Source organism: Thamnophis sirtalis, unplaced genomic scaffold (assembly GCF_051295495.1).
Source record: "Thamnophis sirtalis isolate CommonGarterSnake01/CBP01778 unplaced genomic scaffold, rThaSir2_p1.2 scaffold_1, whole genome shotgun sequence".
Taxonomy (NCBI): domain Eukaryota; kingdom Metazoa; phylum Chordata; class Lepidosauria; order Squamata; family Natricidae; genus Thamnophis; species Thamnophis sirtalis.
Genome location: NW_028261381.1, coordinates 167949630 through 167975093, shown reverse-complemented (window position 1 = coordinate 167975093; position 25464 = coordinate 167949630). Strand labels below are relative to the sequence as shown.

The following is a 25464-nucleotide window of genomic DNA, read 5'->3' as shown; positions in this document are numbered from 1 at the left end:
GGGGAGGGAATGTGGATTTTGCAGTATCCTTCCCCTGGAGTGGGGAGGGAATGTGGATTTTGCAGTATCCTTCCCCTAGAGTGGGGAGGGAATGGAGATTTTGCAGTATCCTTCCCCTGGAATGTGGAGGGAATGGGGATTTTGCAGTATCCTTCCCTCGGAGTGGGGAGGGAATGGGGATTTTACAGTATCCTTCCCCTGGAGTGGGGAGGGAATGGGGATTTTACAGTATCCTTCCCCTAGAGTGGGGAGGGAATGGGGATTTTCCAGTATCCTTCCCCTGGAGTGGGGAGGGAATGGGGATTTTGCAGTATCCTTCCCCTGGAATGGGGAGGGAATGGGGATTTTCCAGTATCCTTCCCCCGGAGTGGGGAGGGAATGGGGATTTTGCAGTATCCTTCCCCTGGAGTGGGGAGGGAATGGGGATTTTGCAGTACCCTTCCCCTAGAGTGGGGAGGGAATGGGGATTTTCCAGTATCCTTCCCCTGGAGTGGGGAGGGAATGGGGATTTTGCAGTATCCTTCCCCTGGAGTTGGGAGGGAATGGGGATTTTGCAGTATCCTTCCCCTGGAACGGGGAGGGAATGGGGATTTTACAGTATCCTTCCCCCGGAGTGGGGAGGGAATGTGGATTTTACAGTATCCTTCCCCTGGAATGGGGAGGGAATGGGGATTTTGCAGTAACCTTCCCCTGGAGTGGGGAGGGAATGGGGATTTTGCAGTATCCTTCCCCTGGAGTGGGGAGGGAATGGGGATTTTGCAGTATCCTTCCCCTGGAATGGGGAGGGAATGGGGATTTTGCAGTAACCTTCCCCTGGAGCAGGGAGGGAATGGGGATTTTGCAGTATCCTTCCCCTGGAGTGGAGAGGGAATGGGGATTTTCCAGTATCCTTCCCCTGGAATGGGGAGGGAATGGGGATTTTCCAGTATCCTTCCCCCGGAGTGGGGAGGGAATGGGGATTTTCCAGTATCCTTCCCCTGGAATGTGGAGGAAATGGGGATTTTGCAGTATCCTTCCCCTGGAGTGGGGAGGGAATGGGGATTTTTCAGTACCCTTCCCCTAGAGTGGGGAGGGAATGGGGATTTTCCAGTATCCTTCCCCTGGAGTGGGGAGGGAATGGGGATTTTGCAGTAACCTTCCCCTGGAACGGGGAAGGAATGGGGATTTTGCAGTATCCTTCCCCCGGAGTGGGGAGGGAATGGGGATTTTGCAGTATCCTTCCCCTGGAATGTGGAGGAAATGGGGATTTTGCAGTATCCTTCCCCTGGAGTGGGGAGGGAATGGGGATTTTGCAGTATCCTTCCCCTAGAGTGGGGAGGGAATGGGGATTTTCCAGTATCCTTCCCTTGGAGTGGGGAGGAAATGGGGATTTTGCAGTATCCTTCCCCTGGAGTGGGGAGGGAATGGGGATTTTGCAGTATCCTTCCCCTGGAATGTGGAGGAAATGGGGATTTTGCAGTATCCTTCCCCTGGAGTGGGGAGGGAATGGGGATTTTGCAGTATCCTTCCCCTAGAGTGGGGAGGGAATGGGGATTTTGCAGTATCCTTTCCCTGGAATGGGGAGGGAATGGGGATTTTGCAGTAACCTTCCCCTGGAGTGGGGAGGGAATGGGGATTTTGCAGTATCCTTCCCCTGGAGTGGGGAGGGAATGGGGATTTTGCAGTATCCTTCCCCTGGAAATTGGAGGGAATGGGGATTTTCCAGTATCCTTCCCCCGGAGTGGGGAGGGAATGGGGATTTTGCAGTATCCTTCCCCTGGAGTGGGGAGGAAATGGGGATTTTGCAGTATCCTTCCCCTGCCACGCCCGTCAAGCCATGCCATGCCCACCAAGCCACGCCCACAGAACCAGTAGTAAAAAAAATTGAATCCCACCACTGGTGCACACGTGTCCCTTGTGACTTGCAGCTGCGAGCACCCCTGGCCTCCGGTCTTCAAAACAGCCAGGGATGAAATCGGCTTGCATCGGTTGTTTCTTCTTTTGTGGGTCAGCACAATACTGCTACTATTTCGGCTTGGGATTTCCTGCTGCTCGCCCATCTTCCTTAATTAGCTGGAGTTTTTGTTGCAGTTTCCCCAGTGCCTTGCTGAGGAGCCGAAGACTTTCCCCAAATTGTCAATTGCTTATTTGCAGCTGTATGGCATCTCCCAATTTCTTCGGATAACAACCTGGGAGGGGGAAAGGGACACGTCGGGATTTATAACCCAGGCTGAGATACCAGTGGTAAACAAGGGCAGGCACTTCGCTTTATTTAAAGGGAAGAGGGGCTTGAAAGAGGCGGTGTGCCGTGTCTCCAGTCCTCTTTCCAGCAGCCCCTTCATAAATCAGCCCGCCTGGTCAGGGAGTGCGCCAGCAGCTTCGGCTGACAAAAGGAAAAATTGAGTCCCTGGGCCCCGAACCAGCTTGCAGCTCAGAGCTTTGGCAATAATTGCCCCTTCAATCCTGCCTTCTCAATCAGAGAGGCGGAGAGGGAAGGGGAGTTGGCTGAAGGAAACAGAATCTGGGTTTTTCACCCGGAGAAAAATGGGGTGCCCCTCCCTTCCCTCCTACTCTCCTTAGCCTTTCTGTTATAGGAGGGTTTTATTAGGAGAATAGGCCTTCGGTTGCAGCTCCATAAAAAGGAATCAAAACACCCAGGGGTGGGTTTCAACATTTTTTAGAACCTCTTCTGTAGGTGTGGCCTGCTTTTTGGGAGTGGCTTGCCGGCCATGTGACCGGGTGGGAGTGGCTTGCCAACCATGTGACTAGATGGGCGTGGCCAACTTGTAAAATGTGGTGAAACTCACTTAACAACGCTCTTGCTTAGCAACCAAAATGTTGGCTCAGAAACTCTGGCATTGAAGTGTGCAAGTCTTAAAGCTGTCAAGTTACATGACCCTCGCACCCCTAACCCTTTAGGAAAAAAACTCAGGGGTGTTCAAACTTGAAAGCTTTAAGACTTGTGGACTTCAACTCCCAGAATTCCTCCTCTCGCTCTTCATCTTGATGATGTGTGGACGGGCGGGGGGAGGGAGCTGGAACCGGTTCTAAATGGCACTGTAGATTTGTGGAACCTCTTCTATAAAAGAGGTTAGAACTGGCAGGAACCCACCCCTGCAAAACACCCAGGGGTGGGCTTTAAAATTTTCAGCAATGGGTTCTCTGCCCAGTTGCTGGGTGGGCGTGGCCATGGTGGGCGTGGACTAGTCAGCCTCCAGCATCAAGGCGGGGACGTTTTCGCCTTCCCCAGGCTTTCCTTGAGCCTCTGGGTGGGCAAAAACAACCTCCCCCAGGTTCCGGAAGCCTTCCGGGAGCCCAGAAATGGGCCGTTTCCTACCTTTGGGAACTTCTGGGAGATCCATTTTTCCTCCTCCCCAAGCTTCCACTCAAGCCCTGGCATCCAAAACGGGCTACGTGGAGACTCCTGAGAGGGGCGGGTTGGGGTGGCTGGGAGCAGCCAGCCAGGGGTGGGATTTGGAGGTTTTCTGAACTAGCCATAATGTTAGCTAGAGATTCTCCTGTTACTGTTACTGTTTATTAAATTTATAGGCCGCCCAATCCCGGGGGACTCCGGGCAGCTTACCGAAACAAAAATATTTAAAAAAGATTAAAAACAAATAAAATACAACAGATTTAAAAAGACACAACATGCACCCAGTCTAAGCGGAGCTGGACCTCAATCCAGAGGTCAACAGCCCCAGGCCTGCCGGAATAGCCAGGTTTTGATAGCTTTTGATAGCTTTTCGGAAGGCCGAATCCATAGCAGCCCACCCCTGAAAACAGCCCAAAATTGATGAGGGGACTGGAAGCTAAAGCATATGAAGAACGGTTGCAGGAACTGGGTATCTCTAGTCTTATGAAAAGAAGGACTAGGGGAGACATGATAGCAGTCTTCCAATATCTCAGGGGTTGCCACAAAGAAGCGGGTGTCAAGCTATTCTCCAAAGCACCTGAGGATAGAACAAGAAGCAATGGGTGGAAACTAATCAAGGAGAGAAGCAACCGAGAACTAAGGAGAAATGTCCCGACGGAACAATTAACCAGTGGAACAACTTGCCTCCAAAAGTTGTAGCTGCTTCATCACTGGTGGTTTTTAATATGAGATTGGACAACCATTTGCTTGAAGTGGCATTGGGTTTCTTGCTTGAGCAAAGGTCCCTTCCAGTTCTGTCCTTCTGGCTTCTGTAAAAAGCCCACCACCATAGAAACAATACAGTCCTTGACTTACAACTATGTATTTTGTGACCGTTCGGAGTTACAATGGCACTGGAAAAAAAGTGACTTATAACCGGTTCTTGCATTTACGACATCGCAGCATCCCTAAGGCCACATGATAATTTTGGGTGCTTGGTTAAAAAAACAAAAAACGAAAAAAATGCATGCGTTTATGATGACTGCAGCGTTGCAGGGGCTGCGTGAAGATAAATCAACCCCCTGCAGAACCCCAATATGCTAATCCTCCCAATAAAGACCCATTGAAGTGTGTCATCCATTCTGGACTGCTTTCTATCCCCAACTGTGCTCACTGAAAATGCTCAAGTCAGCTACTGCATTCTCATTTTCTCGGCTCATGTATACATTGAAGCATAAACTAACCAGCAGGCTCGGTTGGAACTCCTCAAGCTTAGCGTATTGGTCCAGATGCGGTTGTTTAACAGGCCTGCTTAATATGTCATACAAGCCCAGGCATGGCGGAGTTCATCTCTCGGGTTATACTTACTCTTCCCTGAAAATAAGACCTCCCTGGATAATAAGCCCAATTTTAGTCCAATGAGCACATGCATTAAAATTTATTTATTTATTTATTTATTTATTTATTTGTTTGTTTGTCTTGTATGTCGCCCACTCCCGGAGGACTCCGGGCAGCTCACAAAAGACAAGGGAAAGGGGGAAAACAAGACAAAGACAACATATTAAAAACAAAACCAACATTCACAATTTCCGTGGAGGTAAATGCTTCTCAGCCCCCCCCTCCCCCCAGCCTGCTGGAACAGCCAGGACTTGGTGGCTTTGCGGAAGGCCGGGAGAGTAGTAAGGATCCGGATCTCAACAGGGAGATCGTTCCAGACGGCCGGAGCTGCAACAGAGAAGGCTCTCCCCCGGGGAGTCGCCAGCCGACATTGGCTGGCAGATGGAATCCGGAGGAGACCCAACCTGTGCGATCTAATTGGTCTGAGAGAGGTAATCGGCAGGAGGCGGTCTCTCAGGTACCCAGGTCCGATGCCATGTAGGGCTTTATAGGTAGCAACCAGCACCTTGAAGCGGATTCGGAGACTAATAGGTAGCCAGTGCAGCTCGCGGAGGAGCCTGCCCCGAAAAATAAGCCCTCCCCCCCAAATATAACAGCCACACTCACCGCCTCCTGCACCTCAAAAATATTAAGGCCTCCCTGAAAATAAGGCCAAGTGCCTATTTCGGGGGTCAAAAGAAAATAATGTCTTATTTTCAGGGAAACACGTTACCATTTCCCTTCCCATCTCTCTGAGTTCAAAAAGATGGTGAAATAATGGTGGGAGGGGAATGCAGGGAGTCCTTGACTTAACAACAGTTCATTTAGTGACGGTTAGACATTTCAACGGCACTGGGAAAAAAGTGGCTTGCAACCATTTTTCACAGTTACGACCTTTGAAGCATTTCCCCATGGTCACATGATCAAAATTCAGATGTTTGCCAATGGGTTCATACTTATGACAGTGGCAGCATCCCGGGGACATGTGATCCTGCTTTTGTGACCTTCTGACGAAGTCAAGTCAATGGGGGGAACCCAATTCACTTAACAATGAGGCTGCTAACTTGTCAACTGCAGTGATTCACTTAACTGCTTGGGCAGGAAATGTCGTAAAATGAGGCAAAACTCACTTAACGGCATACATTTTGGGTTCAGTTGTGGTCGTAAGGTTGAGGACTACCTCCTTAAGAGCTATACTGATTGTTCCTCACTTACAACCTCAACGGAGCCCAAAATTTCTGTCACTAGGCAACCCAGTGGTCAAGAGAGTTTTGCCCCACTTTAGGACCTTTCTTGCCACAGTTGTTAAGTGAATCACTACAGTTGTTGTACTAGTAACATGCTTGTTAAGTGAACAACTGGTTTCCCCACTGACTTTGCTTGAACAAAAAGTCATAATAGGTGGATCAAGTGACCCACCTACAACGGTTCATAAACATGAGTCAGTGGCCAGGTGCCTGAATTTTGATCACATGACCATGGGGATGCGGTGGTACTCTTAAATTGTGAACAATGATCCATCCTTCACTGCTTTTTGTACTGTTGTAATTATGAAGGGTCAAGAAATGATGAGTTTTCTTTTCTGTTTGGTTTTTTTTTTGGGGGGGGGGAGTGGAAACCAGAATGCCAGATATCTGGCGGGAAACATAGACCAGTCATGTGATCAGTCATGTGATCAATCAAACTGCCATCATTGGGGGCTGGTTGCCAAGTGCTCAAAATGTGGCCACGTGACCAGAGAGGGAGACACCCATTGGAACATTGAATGTGGGTTGTAAGAAGCCCTGGGGAGCAGAGGTGGGTTCCTACCGGTTTAGACTGGTTCGGCCGAGTAGGTAGTAACTCAGCCGGACATGTGACTGAACCGGTTCCATCTTGATTTTCTGTTCTGCACATGTGCAGAACAATCTTCATTGAAAAAATATAAATATATATATTTATATAAAAATATAAAAAATATAATTCCCCCCCCCTTTTTTTAATGTTGTGCGCATGCACAGACCTTTTAAAGTGCAAATGCGCCTGTGCACGGAGCAAACATTTTCGGGCACCGAACCGGTAGTCATATCGGCAGGAACCCACCCCTGCTGGGGAGGTCTGGCATAAGTTCAAGCGGTCACTAAGCAACCATCATAAGTCGAGGACCACCTGTCCAAATTTGGTATTCAGCCAGTTCAGACCGGTCCGCCTGAACCGGTAGCGGAAATCGCGGGTGGACCTGTCCACCCGCCCCAGCTCTAAGCCGTCCTATCTAGGCATGTTTTTTTTAAGCTGGGCGCATGAACAGAAGGGGCACACGCAAGCAAAGCGCATGCACGCAAAAAGCCGGATGCATGCATGGAAGGGGTGCATGCAAGCAAAGTGTATCTGTGGAAGGCCAGGCGCATGCACGGAAGGGGCGCACACAAGCCAAGGGCATCTGTAGAAGGCCGGGCTCATGCGTGGAAGTGGCGCCTGCGAACCAGTGGTAACAAAATGTGAAACCCAAACTAAGTATATTGTTATGGAAGTATAAATACTATCCACATAGATCGGAGTTTGCTCAGAAGCGGAAATACACCAATGAGAGGAAGAGTGGGAAACAGAAGGGAGATGGGAAGAGAGGGAGAGGAGAGGGTAAGGGGGGAAGATGGGGAGGATAAGGAGGAATGGAATGCAGAGAGAAAGATGGGAAGAGAGGGATAGGAGAGAGGGTAAGGGGGGAAGAGCCAAGGTGGCGCAGTGGTTAAATGCAGCACTGCAGGCTACTGCTAGATCAGCAGGTCAGCGGTTCAAATCTCACCGGCTCAGGGTTGACTCAGCCTTCCATCCTTCCGAGGTGGGTAAAATGAGGACCCAGATTGTTGGGGGCAATATGCTGACTCTCTGTAAACCGCTTAGAGAGGCCTGAAAGCCCTATGAAGCGGTATATAAGTCTACTGCTATTGCTATTGCTATTGCTAAACAAGATGAGGAGGATAAGGAGGAGTGGAATGTAGAGAGAAAGATGGGAAGAGAGGGATAGGAGAGAGGGTAAGGGGGGAAGATGAGGAGGATAAGGAGGAGTGGAATGTAGAGAGAAAGATGGGAAGAGAGGGATAGGAGAGAGGGTAAGGGGGGAAGATGAGGAGGATAAGGAGGAGTGGAATGTAGAGAGAAAGATGGGAAGAGAGGGATAGGAGAGAGGGTAAGGGGGGAAGATGAGGAGGATAAGGAGGAGTGGAATGTAGAGAGAAAGATGGGAAGGGAGGGATAGGAGAGAAGGTAAGGGGGGAAGATGAGGAGGATGAGGATAAGGAGGAGTGGAATGTAGAGAGAGGAGAAGGAGAAGGGAAGGGGAAGTAGAGAAGGAAAGGATGATGGAGGGAAGATAGGAAGTAGGGGAGAGGTAGAAGAAAGAGGTGTATGGAGAGCAGAAGAGCTAATAATGGGTTTTTATTTGGGGGGGGCGTTGATGATAAGAGGAACTGATGTAATCATTAGTTATTACTATATGATACTGGCTATGTATAACATACGTGTGATTGTATGTTACAAAAATGGAAATAAAAAATATGTGGTTTTTTAAAAAAAAAGTGAAACCCACCACTGCACCTGTCCTGATCCAGGTTCAGAGTTCTGCTTTCGACACATAAGGGAGCAAGATTCCTGGGACAGCTTGTCCAAGATAGACTGGAATAATGATGACGATCGTTTCTAAGTTAATTATGTTTCCACGCCAGCCTTCTCTGCACTCACTCTTAATGCTCACACATGCACACCCACACTCTGGGCTTTAGGGAATGCCTATTAGTATGCCAGAGGCGTTGCTTGGACGCATCTGTCTGAGCTGCACGAGTGAATGTTTCTCCCCTCCCTTCTCCCCCTTTCCTATTTTGAATATAAATGCTTTCTATCCTATCTTTGCATGCCTCGCCGGCTGATTTGTTTTTTAATCTCTCTTTTCTCTCTTTTAATTTTCCTAGAACAGCCCTTGCCAATTCTCTACCTCAGGTGTGCTGGCCTTCAAATCCCAGAATGCCTCAGTCAGGACAGCCATGGCTAAGGCTTCTGGGAGTTGAAGTCCGGCACATTTAACAGAGTGACAGAATGAAAGAGTTGGAAGGGACCTTGGAGGTCTTCTAGTCCAACCCCACTGATCAAGCAGGAAAACCCTATACTATTTCAGACAAATGGTTGTCCAATGTTTTCTTGAAAACCTCTGGTGGTGGAGCACCCACAGCTTCTGGAGGCAAGTTGTTCCACTGGTTAATTGGTCTTACTGAGAAAATTTCAGTTCTCCATTGCTTCTCTCCTTGATTAGTTTCCACCCATTGCTTCTTGTCCTGCCCTCAGGTGCTTTGGAGAACAGTTTGGCTCTCTTCTTCTTTGTGGCAACCCCTGAGATATTGGAAGACTGTTATCATGTCATCCCTATTTCTTCTTTTCATTAAACTAAACATATCCAATTCTGTTCTGACCAAAGCTTCGTGATCTAGGCAGCATGAAGCCAAGTCCTCATCCCGATAAACCCCTTTTATTTAATTTACAGTGAATTCCTCTCCAGCAAAGTCTTTCCTCTCCCTCAGTCTTTCAAGATAGTTCACAATTAACAACCTTTATTGGGCTTGGAGAGCGACCAGGCCGATATCTTTCAGACCCCCAATATTTGGCAAGAATGCAGGAATGAATTAATTGTCTCCTGCAAACTCCACTCTCCTGTTGCTCCTCTTTTATTCCCTATGGGAGGGGCCATTCATCGTCCACCTGTGGCCTTACTCCCAAGTCGACCCTTGTTCTTTAGCTGTTCCCTTCGCCTGGCAACTCTGTGCATGCTCACACTGGGAACAGGCTCCAGCTGTTCATCTGCCTCACTGATGTCCAACTCCGAAGGCAGCTGATAACTGTCAGATAATTGCCCTGGCCCCCTCTCTGCCTCCAACGCAGAGCCCTCATCAGAGCCTTCCCCAGACTCCAGGGCTGGCCCATATTCCTCCCTAACCTCCTCACTGTCCGAATCTGCCACCAGCTCTGCTGGCCACTGGTGGGCCACAACAAATCCTGCAACTATCCCTTCTATCTTTTAGCTTCCAGTCCCCTAATCATCTTTGTTCCTCTTCTCTATACCCTTTCTGGAGTGTCAATTTGGAAAGCACCTGTTCAGAAAAGGATTTCCCCCAGGGGTTGATTTTTTCCTAAATCTACAATTCTCTTTCTTTAAAATCCCTTTGCAGGGCATCAGTTGGCCAAGATACCAGAGAGGGCATCCTTTGTAGACGGATTTGTCCATCAGCCCATGGACCAATATTCGGAGGGAAGCCACGAATCAGGAATGGAGAACATCTTGGTGGAGCACGATCCTGACCTGTCCTTTCTGAGCCAGAATGAGCTATTCCCCAGGGAAAACGGGGAAGCGATCATGTCAGCAGATTCCAAAGAATCAGCCAAGGATCTTTACGGACCCTTACACAAAGTGGCAGTGCCGTTACTGGAAGAAGATGAGCAGCTCCAGATGGTAACGGCTCTCCCAGTTGGAAGAGAAAGCGTGGAAGAGAGATCTGTGGTACCCAGTGTCCCTTTTCTCAATGGGGAAGTTAGAGGGGCTCCCACAGAACCCTCTGTAGATGTCCTTCACGATGGCAAACGCTTCACTGTAATTGATGATGCCGATAAGACGAACGTCACTGAAGAGTCGCTGAGCGTGGTTTCGATGTTGGGCAAGATGCCTTTGGAGGGAGACGCCGAAGATGGCATCTCACCAGGAGCGGTTCCTCATCTGGTCACTCCAACCTGGGTGCGGGGAAATACGGAGGGTTTATTCCCACAGGATACTACTGCTTCTCCGCAACCATCCCAAGTTCAAATCCTAAAGGAGCATCCGACAATCCCTTTCCTAATTCCTTCCCCCACTTCTCCAAAAGATCAACCCACTGCCACTGGGGCCACACCAGCTACGGCTGGCATCCCTGAATCGAATCAGAACGTTTACACAGGACTGAACGGGGGGTACTTCCAGGAACAGTGGAAAGACGAGCTGGTTGTTGATGGGAACCCAGGGGGCAGCACCATGCTACCCACTACACTGACCGTCTTGGCCTTGGCAGGGCACGAAATGGTAGACAATGCCATTGAGACTCCAGCTGGTATGGTCCCTAGTCCTGCCTCTCCTCTTGGGGGAGGTCTAAACTACTCGCTGTCCAACGAAGTCGACGAAAACAGTAAGTTGATTTGGAATTTGGTTTCTGCTGCAGCGGCCTTCCGCCGGGCGTCGGGAGCCTGTACATTGTAAAAGCACCTTAAGAAGAGGGATCTTTCCTAATCAGGGTGGCTGGGCTTGGATCCCATTTGCAGAGCCGTGGTGGAGCAGTAGTTAGAATGTAGTATGGGCAAGCTAGGTCACTGCCTACTGCCAGGCGTTCGATTCTCACTGGCTCAAGGTTGACTCAGCCTTCCCTCCTTCTGAGGACGTTAAAATGAGGACCCAGATTGTTGGGGACAATATGCTGACTCTGTAAACCATTTAGGGCAAAGGTATCAAACTTGATTTATATTGAGGGCCACATCAGGGTTGTGTCTGACCTTGGGGGGCCGGGTGGGTGTTGCTGGGGTGGGTGTGGCCAGGGTGCACTGCATTCCCGCATTCTGTTTTTGGCTGCGATGGCCTCTTGCAGCACTCTAACAGAGAAAACGGAGCTTGGGAGAGGAGCACACGGCCCTCCCGAGCTCCGTTTTTGCTGGCAGAGGCACCACAGCTCCTTCCCTGTTTTCAGCCTGGCCCCGCGGGCCAGATCTAAGCACCCCAGGGGCCAGATCTTGAGTTTTGACACCCCTAACTTAGAGAGAGCTATAAAGCACTGTAAAGTGATATATAGGTCTAAGTGCTATTAATATTGCTGTTCATATCCCACAGCATTGTGAAGGGAAAGCAGATCAGAGTTATTGCAGGACAATATTACAGTAACCAGAATTGGTACGCGACAGGAAGTCCTCTACTTATACTCACAATTGGGTCCGGAATATTCATTATTAAGCGGTGTGGTTGTTAAGCGAGGCATCATGTAACTGAACCTCATTTTATGAACGTTTTTGCCATGGTCATTGCATGATCACGACTTACGACCTACCTGGCTAGCTTCCCCACTGACTATGCCTGTCAGTAGCCCATTGAGGAGGTCACAAATGGTGAACCGAACCGAACTGAATACTTTGTCTGACCGAGTGTGATTAGGCATGCGAGGAATTTGTCTCTCATACAGAAACAATCAGTGTGGTCTAAAGGTAGTATTTATTCAGTTCTGACCGGTACTAGTGAACTGGTAGTGGAAATTTTGAGTAGTTCGGAGAACCGGCAAATACCACCTCTGGCTGGCCTCGCCCTCTCTATTCTCTGCCTCCTGAGTTCCAGCTGATCAGCTGGGTCTTCTTCTGTTGCCCTGCACAAGAGTATAGAGCTGGAAAGCAGGTTAGTAGGATGGGGAGGGAATAGGGCAGGGGTGAAAGGCTACTGTTTCGGGATGGTTTGCCCGAACCAATAATAAAAAATACTAAAAAAAGTTTTTTAAAAAGTTCCGCCGATTTCACATCACACAGCCAAAAATGGGGGGGTAAGGGCTCTGTTTTTGCTCCTAGCAGGCTTCCCTGAGGCCTGCTAGGCAAAAAATGGGGGTTGGGGGGTGTTGAGAAAGAAAGAAGAAAAGGAGAGAGAGAGACAGACAGAAACAGAGACAGAGAGAGAAAGAAAGATGGGAGAAAGAAAGAAAAAGAAAGGGACGGAGGGAGGGAGGGAAAAAGGAGAGGAAGGAAGGACTACAAATGTGGCACTAGGCCCAGCTTCAGAGGATAATCCAGGGCTAGAAGGGTACCTAGCGGTCATCTAGTTCAACCCTGCTCCAGCAGGATGTCGTTAAAGTGAATTTCTGTCTTTTGATCCCCCAGTGACATGACCACACTGGCCCAAGACCCCACCAAGCCACGCCCACCAAGCCACGCCCACAGAACCGGTAGTAAAAAAATAGATTTCACCACTGGAATGGTGATTTCACAGTACCCTTCCCCTGCCACGCCCACCAAGCCACGCCCACCAAGCCATGTCACGCCCACAGAACCAGTAGTAAAAAAAAATTGAATCCCACCACTAGAATGGTCCTGGTGGCCACCCATGATTGCAGGATGCTGCAAGGATTGTAAGTGTGAGCTGCGTGCCGAGGGCCCGAATCTCATTCACGTGACTCTGGTCTCCTGTAAGATCATTTGAGGGCTGGTCATCAATCCTTTGTTTTCAGTGCCATTGTAACTTCAAATGGTCACTAAATGAATGGGCTATAAGTCAAGGACTACCTATAATACTGGTTGTAGCCACAAAAGGGGCACAGTATATTGGATAAGTGCAAGTAGTCCTCAGTTTACAGCAGTTCATTTAGTGACTGTCAACTGACTCACATTTATGACGGTTGCAGTGTCCCAGAGTCACATGATCCCCTTTTGCGACCTTCTGACAGACAAAGTCAACGGGGAAGCCAGATTCACTTAACAACCAATGCTACTAATTTAAGAACTGCAGTGATTCACTTAACAAACGTGGCAAGAAAGGTGGCAAAATGGAGGAAACTCACGTAACAAATTTCTCGCTTAACGACATAAATTGTGGGCTCTGTTGTGGCCGCAGGTTGAGGACTACCTGTGGGCGTTTCAAGCCAACGCTGCACTTCAGTTTTATATCCTCCCTCATCTCCAGAGAAGGGAAGGGCAGCTTGTTTACTTCTTCGGTGCATTGCCTGTGGCCACTAAATTTAATTTATAAAGAGAGGGAATAAAAAGGAGCAGAATTTTCCGTTCTTTATTACAATTTTCACATACATTCATTGCTAAAGTTAAGAGATCACACAGGGGAGCCCCGGAGTAGGTGTGGAAGAATTGACTCACTCGCCATATGTTAATGAATTACTTACATCAGTCTCTGTTGCGGAAAACTCTCACGCAATCTAGGAGAGCTGTGTTCAGAGTTTTACCCCAGAGCAGAGTTGGTATTCTGCTGGTTCGGACCGGTTTGCCCAAACCCATCGCAGAAATTCAACTGGCACGCGCTGGAGCTGACAGCTCACGTGCCAGCAGATATGGCCACCTGTGGCACACGTGCTATAGGTTCGCCATCACGGCCATACAGCCAGAGTGGGTGGTTTGGGCGAACCGGTCCAAACCGGCAGAATATTAACTCTGCTCTGGGGTAAAACGTGATTTTCAGCCTTCCGGAGGCTTTCCTGGAGCCTGGGGAGGGCAGAAACTGCCTCCCTAGCCACCCGGAAGCCAGAAACGGATCATTTCCAAACTTCCGGTTGGCCGTTGGGCCCATTTTTTGCCCTCTCCAGGCTCCGGAGGCTTTCCTGGAGCCTGGGGAGGGCGAAAACAGCCTAACCTGCCCCCCCCCCACGTGAGGGGGAGCGTGGGGTGCATGTGAACACATGCACATGTGGGGATGTGAATTGCATTATGGGATGTTGGTGCATGCGCACACGTGCTATTGCACACGCACCCTCGCATTTTTTGTAGCCAACAACAAAAAGGTCCTTCATCACTGCTCTATGGCATTCTATTTAGGCACTTTTTTTTAGCCAAGATGCATGCGCTGAAGCCGGAGCGCATGCACGCATTCACACATTCACATTTGCAAACTGGTAGGGTAGGTAATAGCAATAGCAATAGCAGTTAGACTTATATACCGCTTCATAGGGCTTTCAGCCCTCTCTAAGCGGTTTACAGAGTCAGCATATTGCCCCCACAGTCTGGGTCCTCATTTCACCCACCTCGGAAGGATGGAAGGCTGAGTCAACCTTGAGCCGGTGAGATTTGAACCGCTGAACTGCAGATAACAGTCAGCTGAAGTGGCCTGCAGTACTGCACCCTAACCACTGCGCCACCTCGGCTCTAAGTGAATACCATCCCTGTCCCAGTGCCCCCTCTGAAATAATCACTGCTTTCCTGATTTGATTGGGTTCAAACCCCCATTTGGCCCTAAAGCGCTATGCAAATGTTATCCTTTGCCTGCTCTACCTCACGGGGTTGTCAAGAAGATTTTCAAGCAATCTCTTCTATCACTTGTGCAGCCTTAACATTTAACACAGGGGTGTCTAACACAACGCCTGCCATATGATCAGATCCGGCCCATGGGGCCATCCTGGAAAATGTTAGGGGCATTCCGAGCCCACATCACTTCGGCCTGGTCTACCCAGTGCAAAGAAGAAACATGGCAGCAGTTTTGGGAGTGGCGTCAAGCTGGCCACACCCACCCAGCCAGCCATGCCCGCCTGGCCCACCGAGGTCAACCACAGCCCTGATGCGGCCCTCAGTGTAATTGAGTTTGACACCCCTGATTTAACATGAACTGTGGTGGTGCAGTGGTTAGAATGCAGTATTGCAGGCTGACTCTACCCACTGTCAGGAGTTCGATCCTGACCAGCTCAAGGTTGACTCCGCCATCCATCCTTCCAAGGTTGGTAAAATAAGGACCCAGATTGTTGGAGGGGGGCAACATGCTCACTCTGTAAACTGCTTAGATAGTGCTGTGAAGCGATATATAAGTCTTAAGTGTCTGTGGAGATTCTCAGTCATCCATGCCATGATTGTCTCAAAAATGCAAGAAGAAGATGTTTTGCTTCTCATCCATGAACTGATGAAGCTTCTTGGACCAGAAGTGAAATGTCTTCTTCTTCCTCAGGGAAAGATGGTCCGGTTGCCTTTTGAAAAACCACCTTTGAGAATCACCTTTAAGTGCTATTGATATTTATTTATTAAATTTATATGCCGCCCAGCTCACTATCGAGCGATTCTGGGTAGCTTGATATAGGAAATAGGTGTGGCCCGCCAGCAGCTAGCGGATCTGGCAGCAGATGCAGAGAGTGAGGAGGTTGGGGAGGAACCTGGGCCAGTCCTGGAGTCTGGGGAAGGCTATGATGAGGGTTCTGTATCGGAGGCAGAGAGGGGGCCAGGGTCATATGCCAGTAATCAGCTGCCTTCAGAGTCAGACATCAGTGAGGCAGACGAACATCAGGAGCCTGTTCCTAGTGTGCGCGTGTGCAGTGTTGCCAGACGAAGATAACATGTAGGAACAAGGTCTGACTCGGGAGTAAAGGCACAGGTGGACAATGAATGGCCCCTCCCAGAGAGAATAAAAGGGGAGCGAAAGGGGAGTGGAGTTTGCAGGAGACACTTAGTTCATTCCTGCATTCTTGCCAAGTATTGCAGCGTCTGAAAGATATCGGCCTGGCCACTCTCCAAGCCTGATAAAGATCGGTAGTTGTGAACTATCTTGAAAGACTGTGGGAGAGGAAAGACTTTGCTGGAGAGGAATTCACTGGAAATTAAATAAAAGGGGTTTATCGGGACGAGGACTTGGCTTCATGCAGCTGAGGAAGCTTTGGTGAGAACAATAGGTTTCTGTGCTATTTCCTATATCAAGCTACCCAGAATCACTCCTATTAACTCCATTAATATAATGAATATCATCTATAATATATATTGAGGGATATTAGGAAGATCCCCGTGTTTATGTTTGAGGGATCAGATGGAATTCTCTTAGCCCTCCCATTTCAGACCCACTCCGCCTTTGGGTTGCTGATTTTGTGTGGATTTTTTAAAATTCTCGTTCCTTCTCCTGCCAAAAATCACAGTTTCCTGTGCAGCTTTTAAACTCTGCCTCCTGAAAGAGCTTTCAGTAGCCATTGGTGCCAATTAGCACATGTTTGCAACCTGATGTAATGCACTCAGGCATAATTTCGGCTGAAAAGTGTTAGCACCAATTAAGAGAGGGAGGGGAGAGAGAGCAGCGGTCTCTGAAGACAGAGTTATTTTGCAAGTGTGCGTAATTTTGACACTTACGGCTGCATAGGGGGTTGGGTGAATCGTTGCCGATGCTCAAATTAAGAATAAGCATCTGGTACAACGCTGAGCTGTAGGGTGGCAGCTGCCAGAGCTGGCATGGGGAAGGGAGGGAGAAAAGGACCAGAAATCAGGATAGAAAGAACTGAATTCTGGAAAGTTAACCTGCTTTGGTATACATGTAGCTCTCCACTTAGGATCGGTCACTTAGCAAGTATTTGAAATTATGACCTACCTTAGAAAGGGGACTTATGACAGTGGTAAGATAGTGGTATTTTGGCCTGGGTTGCAGAACTGGCATATATAGATATATAGATATATATAGATATATAGATATATAGATATATAGATATATAGATATATAGATATATAGATATATAGATATATAGATATATAGATATATAGATATATAGATATATAGATATATAGATATATAGATATATAGGCAGGCAGGCATGCAGACAGGCAGATTGTAGAGATAGAGAGAGATAGAGATTAGATAGACAGAGATAGAGATAGAGATAGAGATAGAGAGAGAGAGAGAGAGAGAGAGAGAGAGAGATAGATAGATAGATAGATAGATAGATAGATAGACAGAGAGACAGAGAGAGAGATAGAGAGATAGAGAGATAGAGAGATATGAGAGAGAGATGTGAGAAAGCGAGAAAGATTAGGTAAAGATAGAAGAGATAGATAGATAGATAGATAGATAGATAGATAGATAGATAGATAGATAGATACATACATACATACATACATACATACATACATACATACATACATAGACAGATAGATAGATATGAGAGAGAGAGAGAGAGAGAGAGATAAGTAAAGATAGAAGATAGATGGGTAGATAGATAAATAAATAAATAGAGACAGTCAGACAGAGACAGAGAGATACATAGACAGACAGACAGGATGGATGGATGGATGGATGGATAGATGATAGATAGATAGATAGATAGATAGATAGATAGATAGATAGATAGATAGATAGATAGATAGATAGATCAGCAGTCCTGTCCAATTAAGACTTCCTCCTCTACAGGTAGTCCTTGACTTATAACCACAATTCAGCCCAAAATTTCTGTTGTTGAGACGGTTGTTGTGAGAATTGCTCCATTTTACGACGTTTCCTGTCATAGTTGTTAAGTGAATCGCTGCAGTTGTTAAATTAGTAACACAGTTATTAAGTGAATCTGGCTTCCCCATTGACTTTGCTTGTTAGAAGGTTTTAAAAGATAACCGCATGACCCCAGGACAACCGTCATAAATATGAGTCAGTTGCCAAGCATCCAAATTTTGATCATGTGACCACAGAGATGCTGTAACGGTCGTAAGTGTGTAAAAACTGACATGTCACCTTTTTCAGTGCCATCGTAACTTTGAATGGTCATTAAATGAATGATTTTAAACCAAGATTTTATCTGTTACAAACCTAGAGGCGGTTTGACCTAAGGTATTTACATCTCTGCAAATCTTTGAGTTCTCTTGATCCTATTCATAGTGTCCTTGGGGAAATTTCCTTGTTATTTTTTTTAAAATAAACACTGACAGTATGAATGTCCAAATATTGTGAGCCGTCCCATTCAGGAGAAGTCTATCTGAACTTGGGGCAGACCATCATGCCCTGTTGTGGGCATTTTGGAAAAAGAACCAGATGGAGTCATTATTGTTTTTTTTATTTAATTAACCTGGCTATATTCTTTTGCATTCTTATGGCCCCTGGAAAAAGTGATGTATTTATGCTTGTTTAGGCTTCATCCCTCATTCTGGTGGGCACTCAAAATAGTGTACAGTGTAAAGTCTTTTAACAAAGAGTGAAAGCTAGAATAAGTGATAGAAATAAGGGGGGATATTAGTGTATAAATCTTGATATAATAAAATAAAAGTAGTAATAAGCAATAAGCAATAAGCAATAAGCAATAAGCAATAAGCAATAAGCAATAAGCAATCACAATCACAATCACAATCATAATCATAATAAGAGGAAACATGGAATAATTGAATAATGACAGATTCCAACCTAATATAAATGTGTATCATTATTAGAAAAACATAAGTTGATTGAATGTAATAATTATGATTAATTTTATTAGTTTTATTTGTATTAGAATGTATGACACCCAGGTGCCACACTGTTCACACATTGATTTGATATATTTGCTTAAAAAAAAAAGCTTGGAAAAGATAGTGTACAGGGATCAGGTGCCACGAACAATATGGAATAATAAAGTATAAATCCCCAAATGAAAAGGATAAAGACATTTTTTTTTTGCTGGCTGGAACTGAGGAGAAGCCAGTGATAATGCACAGAGATGCTTTTCATGCTGGTGTATAAAAAGACACAGCTTTGATAATCTGGCACATTTGGAAGGCATTTCAGAGTCACGATCCTTCGGTAGAAAAAAGCCCCCCTCGCTGGGCTCTGACATGAGCTCCTCTTAACAAAAGACCCATCCAGTAATACTGTCCCGTTTCCCCCCCCCCCCAAAAAAATAGTCAGCCTCTTTTGTCTTGTAAACAGCTGAGTCTTGACCAGATCTTTCTGAATTTTAAACAAAAGGCATGTGCTGAAACTGACTAGATATTCTGGACTGAGGGGATTGCATTTTCATGGGAGGAAGAGGAAGGGAGGAAAAGGGAGAGGAAGGAAGGAAGGAAGGAAGGAAGGGGGGAGAGGAAAAGAAAAGAGAAAAAAGAAAGGAAGAGAAGAGGAGGAGGAGGAGGAGAAGGAAAGGGGGAAGAAAGGGAGGGAGGTAGTAAGTATATAGGGGAGAGGAAAAGAAAAGAGAAAAAGGAAGGGAAGAGAAGGAGGAGAAGGGAAAGGAAAGGAAAGGGAGGGAAGAGGGAAGAAAGGGAGGGAGGGAGTAAGAATGTAGGGGAGAGGAAAAGAAAAGAGAAAAAAAGAAAGAAAGGGAAGAGAAGAGAAAGAGGAGAAGGGAAGGGAAAGGAAAGGGAGGGAAGAGGGAAGAAAGGGAGGGAGGTAGTAAGAATGTAGGGGAGAGGAAAAGAAAAGGAAAAAGAAAAAGGAACGCGAGGGAAGAGAAGAGAAAGAGGAGAAGGGAAGGGAAAGGAAAGGGAGGGAAGGGAGAAGAAAGGGAGGGAGTAAGAATGTAGGGGAGAGGAAAAGAAAAGGAAAGAGAAAAAGGAAAGGAAAGAAAAGGAAAGCATGCGAGATAGACAACCATAAAGAAGTAAAGAGCTAGGCAAACCTATCATAGACATAGACATAGACATAGACAGGTACAGAGAAGAAAGTAGAGAGCAATTAATAGGTAGATATGTAAATACTGAAAGCCAATTCTTGCTATAGAATCTGTTCCCCTCCCTTTCTGCTGTACTCTCTCTCTCTCTCTCTCCCTCCCTCTCTCTCTCTCTCTCCCTCTCCCTCTCCCTCTCTCACACACATACACACGTCCCTACAAACTCCACAACATTCAAGGGTGTTCCTACAGACTCTTCATCTTGCTCTGCTTATCCTAGCCCTCCTTCTCTCCCCCCACTCTCAACCCCAGCCCCAAACCCTCCCAGGGAGATTAAGAACCTTAGAAATTTAGGAATCCCCCTGCTCAACCCCATTAGCTCAAAGGACCATAGTTGCAAGGCGATGCATCTAATAAGGAGGCAGTTGCCACAGAAACCATTCCCACATGCTCCTTGGCATTGTAACCGTTGCCAAATGCCTATGATGCAGCCCTTCCACGCAGGCACTTTCGGAGGCCCAGATGGAGAGGTGCCAATTCCCTGGGCTTATTAACACCCAGACAGATGGGCTGGCCATGGGGGAGCGAGCAAGAGGGGAAGGGGAGAAACTTTAATAGAAGGTGGCATAGAGACTGAAATCTTGGTTTAACAGATTTCAAGTCAAGTTCATCAAAATCATAGTGGGTAGCTATGGCAAATTTATGACTTGTGGACTTCAGCCCCCAGAATTCCTGAGCCAGCAATGAACTTTGCACACCATGGACTAAATTTCTATATGGTATGTTTTATTTGCATGATAATAGCACCGTTATATGATGAAAATACTATGGTGCCCTTCTCTTCAGTTTAATGGACCTTTCTAAGTTAGCGATAAAAAGATAAAAGGTTTCCCTTGCCCAGTTGTGTCCAACTGGTGAGTGTGTGTGTGTGTGTGTATGTGTGTGTGTGTGTTCATCTCCAATTCACAGCCGAAGAATCAGTGTTGTCCGAAGATGCTTCTGTGGTCATGTGACCAACAGGTGCACAGAACACTGTTAACTTTCTGAAATGGTACCTATTTATCTACTTGCATTTACATGCCTTTAAACTGCTAGGTTAGCAGCAGCAGGGACAAAATAATGAAAGCTCGCTCCCTCATGCGGTATTTGCAGTGGTGGGTTTCAAAAATTGTTCGAACCTACTCTGTGGGTGTGGCCTCCTTTGTGGGAATGGCTTGCCGCCCATGTGACCGGATATGAAGATGCCGACGACACTTGTCAGAACCACCTTCAATTACCTCACACACAGCACTGGCGTGCATAAGAATATGACGTAAACTTTTTTTTTTTAAAGGCATCTTTGGTTTGCGTTAAAACAACTTCAACACACGCAATGTTCTGATTGCACCACAAACGCAGTAGTCACCCTTACCTTTCACAGAGGCACTGAGTTTTATAAATATGAGCATGATAGTGTAGAATAATCATATCCAAGGACCAGTGGTGGGTTTCAAAAATTTTTGGAACCTCTTCTGTAGGTGTGGCCTGCTTTCTGGGTCCACTGGTGGAACCTCTTCTAACGGGTTCGGTAGATTTGACGAACCGGTTCTACCGAATAGGTGCGAACTGGTAGGAACCCACCTCTGGGTATTTGGGTCTTGAACTAACAACCTTCCAACCACACAGTGTCTTAATCGCTAGGCCACCGGGCCCCACAAGCTAGAGATATTCCCTCACCATTACTGTACCAGTAGTCCTCGTTTGGCAACTGTCTCATTTAGTGACCATCGACAATTATGATGGTGATGACAATGTAACTTTATGACCAATCCTCCCATTTACAATCTTTGGAAGTTTACAGAGCATAGCAAGACTGAAATAAGATCGTAAGCACAGTGGCAGTTTCATTTAGCAGCCGTTTTGTTTAATGGCCAGGTTGCTAGTCCCAATTATGGTCGCTAAATGAGGATTACCTGTACATTAAAATGAGGTTTTAAGGCAGGACATAAAGCGAGATTTGGACATAAGAGTGAACATGAAACGGGGTCAGACTAGAAGATCTCCTGAGGGCCCATCTATCCCTTCTATATTGTTATACATTTACTGAGTCTTTTTCATAGAAAAAATTTTTATTTTCCATTTTCATAGCATATAATCACATGTATATTATTACATAGTCAATGTCATGTTGTATTATTAAGTAATTACATCAATTCATCTTACCATCAACTACCAAAGGGGAAAAAAAATCAGTTATTGGCTCTTCTGCTCTCCATACACCATATTTATACCTTATCCGACACTTTCTTCCCCCTCTCTCCTCCCCCTTTCTACATCCTTTCTTCCCGCCATCATTTTCTACTCTACTTCCCCTTCCTTTCTCCTTCTCCTCTCTCCCCTTACCACTCCTCCTTATACACCTCATCTTCCCCCCTCACCAGTGGTGGGTTTCAAAAATTGTTGGAACCTACTCTGTGGGTGTGGCCTCCTTTGTGGGAGTGGCTTGCCACCCATGTGACCAGATATGAAATTATGAATTAGTACTTAGGTCGGTCCAAGTAGCTATTCAGAAACTCTGGCATTGAAGCATGCAAGTCTTAAAGCTGTCAAGTTACAAGATCCTTCCCAGTGGTGGGTTTCAAAAATTTTTGGAACCTCTTCTGTAGGTGTGGCCTGCTTTCTGGGTCCACTGGTGGAACCTCTTCTAACCGGTTCGGTAGATTTGACGAACCGGTTCTACCGAATAGGTGCGAACTGGTAGGAACCCACCTCTGCCCCTCACCCTCTCTCCTGCCCCTCTCTTCCTATTTTTCTTCTCTCCTCTGCTTCCCACTCTTCCTTTAATTCACTTGGTGTATTTCAGCTTCTGAGCAAACTCCCTTTTGTGTTGATGGTATTTATAATTCCATTTCAATATACATAAAAAAGAAAAAATTAGCAGTATACATGTACAATCATAATACCTTAAAATCCAACACCCCTCCTCCAACTTAGTAAACTCAGCTCCCTCCCACCCTTCCCCCAACCCCCCCACTCTTCCCCCCCCCCCCTGACTTCCCAGAACCAATACAAGGTATAAGTCTAACAAAAACAGTTCAAAATATACTTAAAGAAAAAGTAGAAAATTAATAACGTCTTTGAATTGAGCTTAGCTCCTCCTTGCTAGGATAACCATAACATTTACTGAGTCTTGAAGAAGAATAGGAAGCTTGAACTCAGGAAATTCAAATGTCAAACCACAACACCTGCTGTAAGTAGGCCAAGTCAGTTGCCTACTTGCTTGGGAGTCAGACATAGAGCTTAACCATACAAGTCAGTATGAAACTAGTACTTCCTGCATGCCAACTGCAGCCTAGACATGAAAGGGCAGCACGATATAATCTGCTTAACCAATAGAAATGAGCTAACATATTTCCGTGTTTTTGATGCTTTGAACATACTATAAGAATGTGTGTTGTGATTAGAACGCTGTTCAGATGTTAGAAATTGCTATCTCTATCTGAGCTATTTGGCCAAATAAAGCTTTTCTTGATCTCGTGGTCCGATTCTCCTGATTTTTCTGCAACATTTATGGTGAGCCTCAGCCAGGAGATTGAGGAGCGATATTTCGCTGAGGACGGCACGGACCGACCAGTGCCCAATTGAGGCCGTCTAGTCCTACCTTCAGGCGCCAACAGAGAGTTTCTCTGGAAGGAGACTCACGACCCCCCCTGGGCACTTGGTGGACACCGACCGATCCAAGAATTACCGCGAGATCAAGACAAGCTCATAAATAATACCGGCTGAGATAAGAAGACACGTGCAAGCAAGTATTGTGGAAATTGTAGACCCACTCGGTTGAGAGTGGAAGAGGGGGCCCAATCACCCCCCATGAGCCCGGGATAGCATTCCTTCCTAACAGAACCAGCGTATCCTAATGAGCAGGGATGTGCAGTCAGGGGAGGCAGAGCCTCACCACTGTCATCATGAAAAGAAAAAAAAATGTAAAAGGAAAAAGGCAAGAGCTGAGGTCAGGTTGAGCTAGTTGCTGCCAGAGTCACCGTGGATGACTCTGCTTAACTGTTTTAAAAAGCCTCTAAAAAAGTGCCCTCTACAGGAGGAGGCAGGAGAATGACGTGCCTCATCTAGTCTGACTTTAGGCGTTTTATGATCACCCGAGCAGAGTTAAGAAAGGGTTAAAAGCCTAAAAATTCCTGACGTAGGGGAGGCACATCATTCTCTTGCCTCCTCCAGTAGGGGGTGCTTTTTAGAGGCTTTTTTAAACAGTTAAGCAGAGTCATCCACGGTGACTCTGGCAGCAACTAACTCAGCCTGACCTCAGCTCTTGCCTTTTTCCTTTTACATTTTTTTTCTTTTCATGATGACAGTAAGAGCAGAGTTGAAATAGCAATAGTTGAATAGCTGAATAGTTGAATAGCAATAGCAGTTAGACTTATATACTGCTTCATAGGGCTTTCAGCCCTCTCTAAGCAGTTTACAGAGTCAGCATATTGCCCCCAACAACAATCCGGGTCCTCATTTTACCCACCTCGGAAAGATGGAAGGCTGAGTCAACCCTGAGCCGGTGAGATTTGAACAGCTGAACTGCAGAACTGCAGTCAGCTGAAGTAGCCTGCAGTGCTGCACTTCACCACTGCGCCACCTCGGCTCAGCTGGAAAAGGTACGTGTGGGTCGGAGGGAGGGGGAGGAATTCAAACTTCATCCTCAACTGTAGATCCCTCCCCAAGTGTGGTTTGATTGCAGGCAGAGCCACATTGCCTTTTCAAACACACACACACACACACACACACACACACACACATCTGGATAAAACAATATAAGCCCAGCTTCACTGATTCAAGCCATTGGAAAATATATCCAATCCAACTTCTGTGTTTTTGTTTGTTTGACAGAGAATGAGTGTGAGAGGGAAGGGGGTAGGAGAGATAGTCCAATCCAATTTCTCTGTGTGCGTGTGTCTGTTTGAGAGGGGGGGAGGGAGAGAGGGAGGAAGGAGGGGGAGGGAGAAGAAAAAGAATGAAGGAAACTTTTTCACAAAGGAGAAAAACAAATGCTGTCGCTTTAAATCGGAACTGAGCATGCCTGGCTGTGGAATTCTGGGAGTTGAAGTCCACAAGTCTAAAAAAATTTGAAACCCACCACTGTGTCAGTGCCTCACCAGCCATAAACCTTACCGCATGTCACTGCTAATGAGGCTCTACAATTATGTGGGTGGTTAAGTCACTGCAGTTCCTGTTGGTGACCGTGATTCTCCGGGGCCTCAGGTCAGTAGCAAGTGTCCTAGAACATGGGTGGTGAAGGAAGCATTCCTCAAACGCCTCTTCAATACATGTTACTCTATACATCTTGATCTTTAAAAATATGCCAGCGCTTGCTGGAAGATCTAAAGATAGTTATAGAAAACTTTGGATCTTTAAAAATAGGCCAGCGCTTGCTGGGAGATCCAAAGAGTAGAAAAGAGAAGACACTGAGCACCCCAGAACAAAGAAGAAGAAGAAAAATGTTGTAAGGTGTGTAGTCCTGGGTGGACAGGATACAACACTCTTAGAAAAAACACTGAGATATAGTCAGTTACCAGGATGGGTAACAAGCCTCAAGGAGGGAAAAGAAAAAAGAAAAAGAAGAGTCTCGACGAAACATTTAGTTCCTGTGTTGTTTTAATTTGCATGTTTGTCTTTGTTGACGTCTTTAAGTGGTTTTTTGTTTTTGTTTTACAAAAAAGAAAAGAGAGAGTCTCTGAC

At 46.5% G+C, this 25464-nt stretch overlaps 1 protein-coding gene across 1 annotated transcript in view; it reads left to right on the top strand.

The window, feature by feature from the left end:
- Positions 1-25464, top strand: part of NCAN (neurocan) — a 90060-nt gene that overhangs the window by 28482 nt on the left and 36114 nt on the right. The window contains exon 6 of the mRNA XM_087704958.1: positions 9901-10884. Within this exon, the coding sequence (XP_087561084.1) occupies positions 9901-10884 (984 nt within the window). The remainder of the gene's footprint in view (positions 1-9900; positions 10885-25464) is intronic.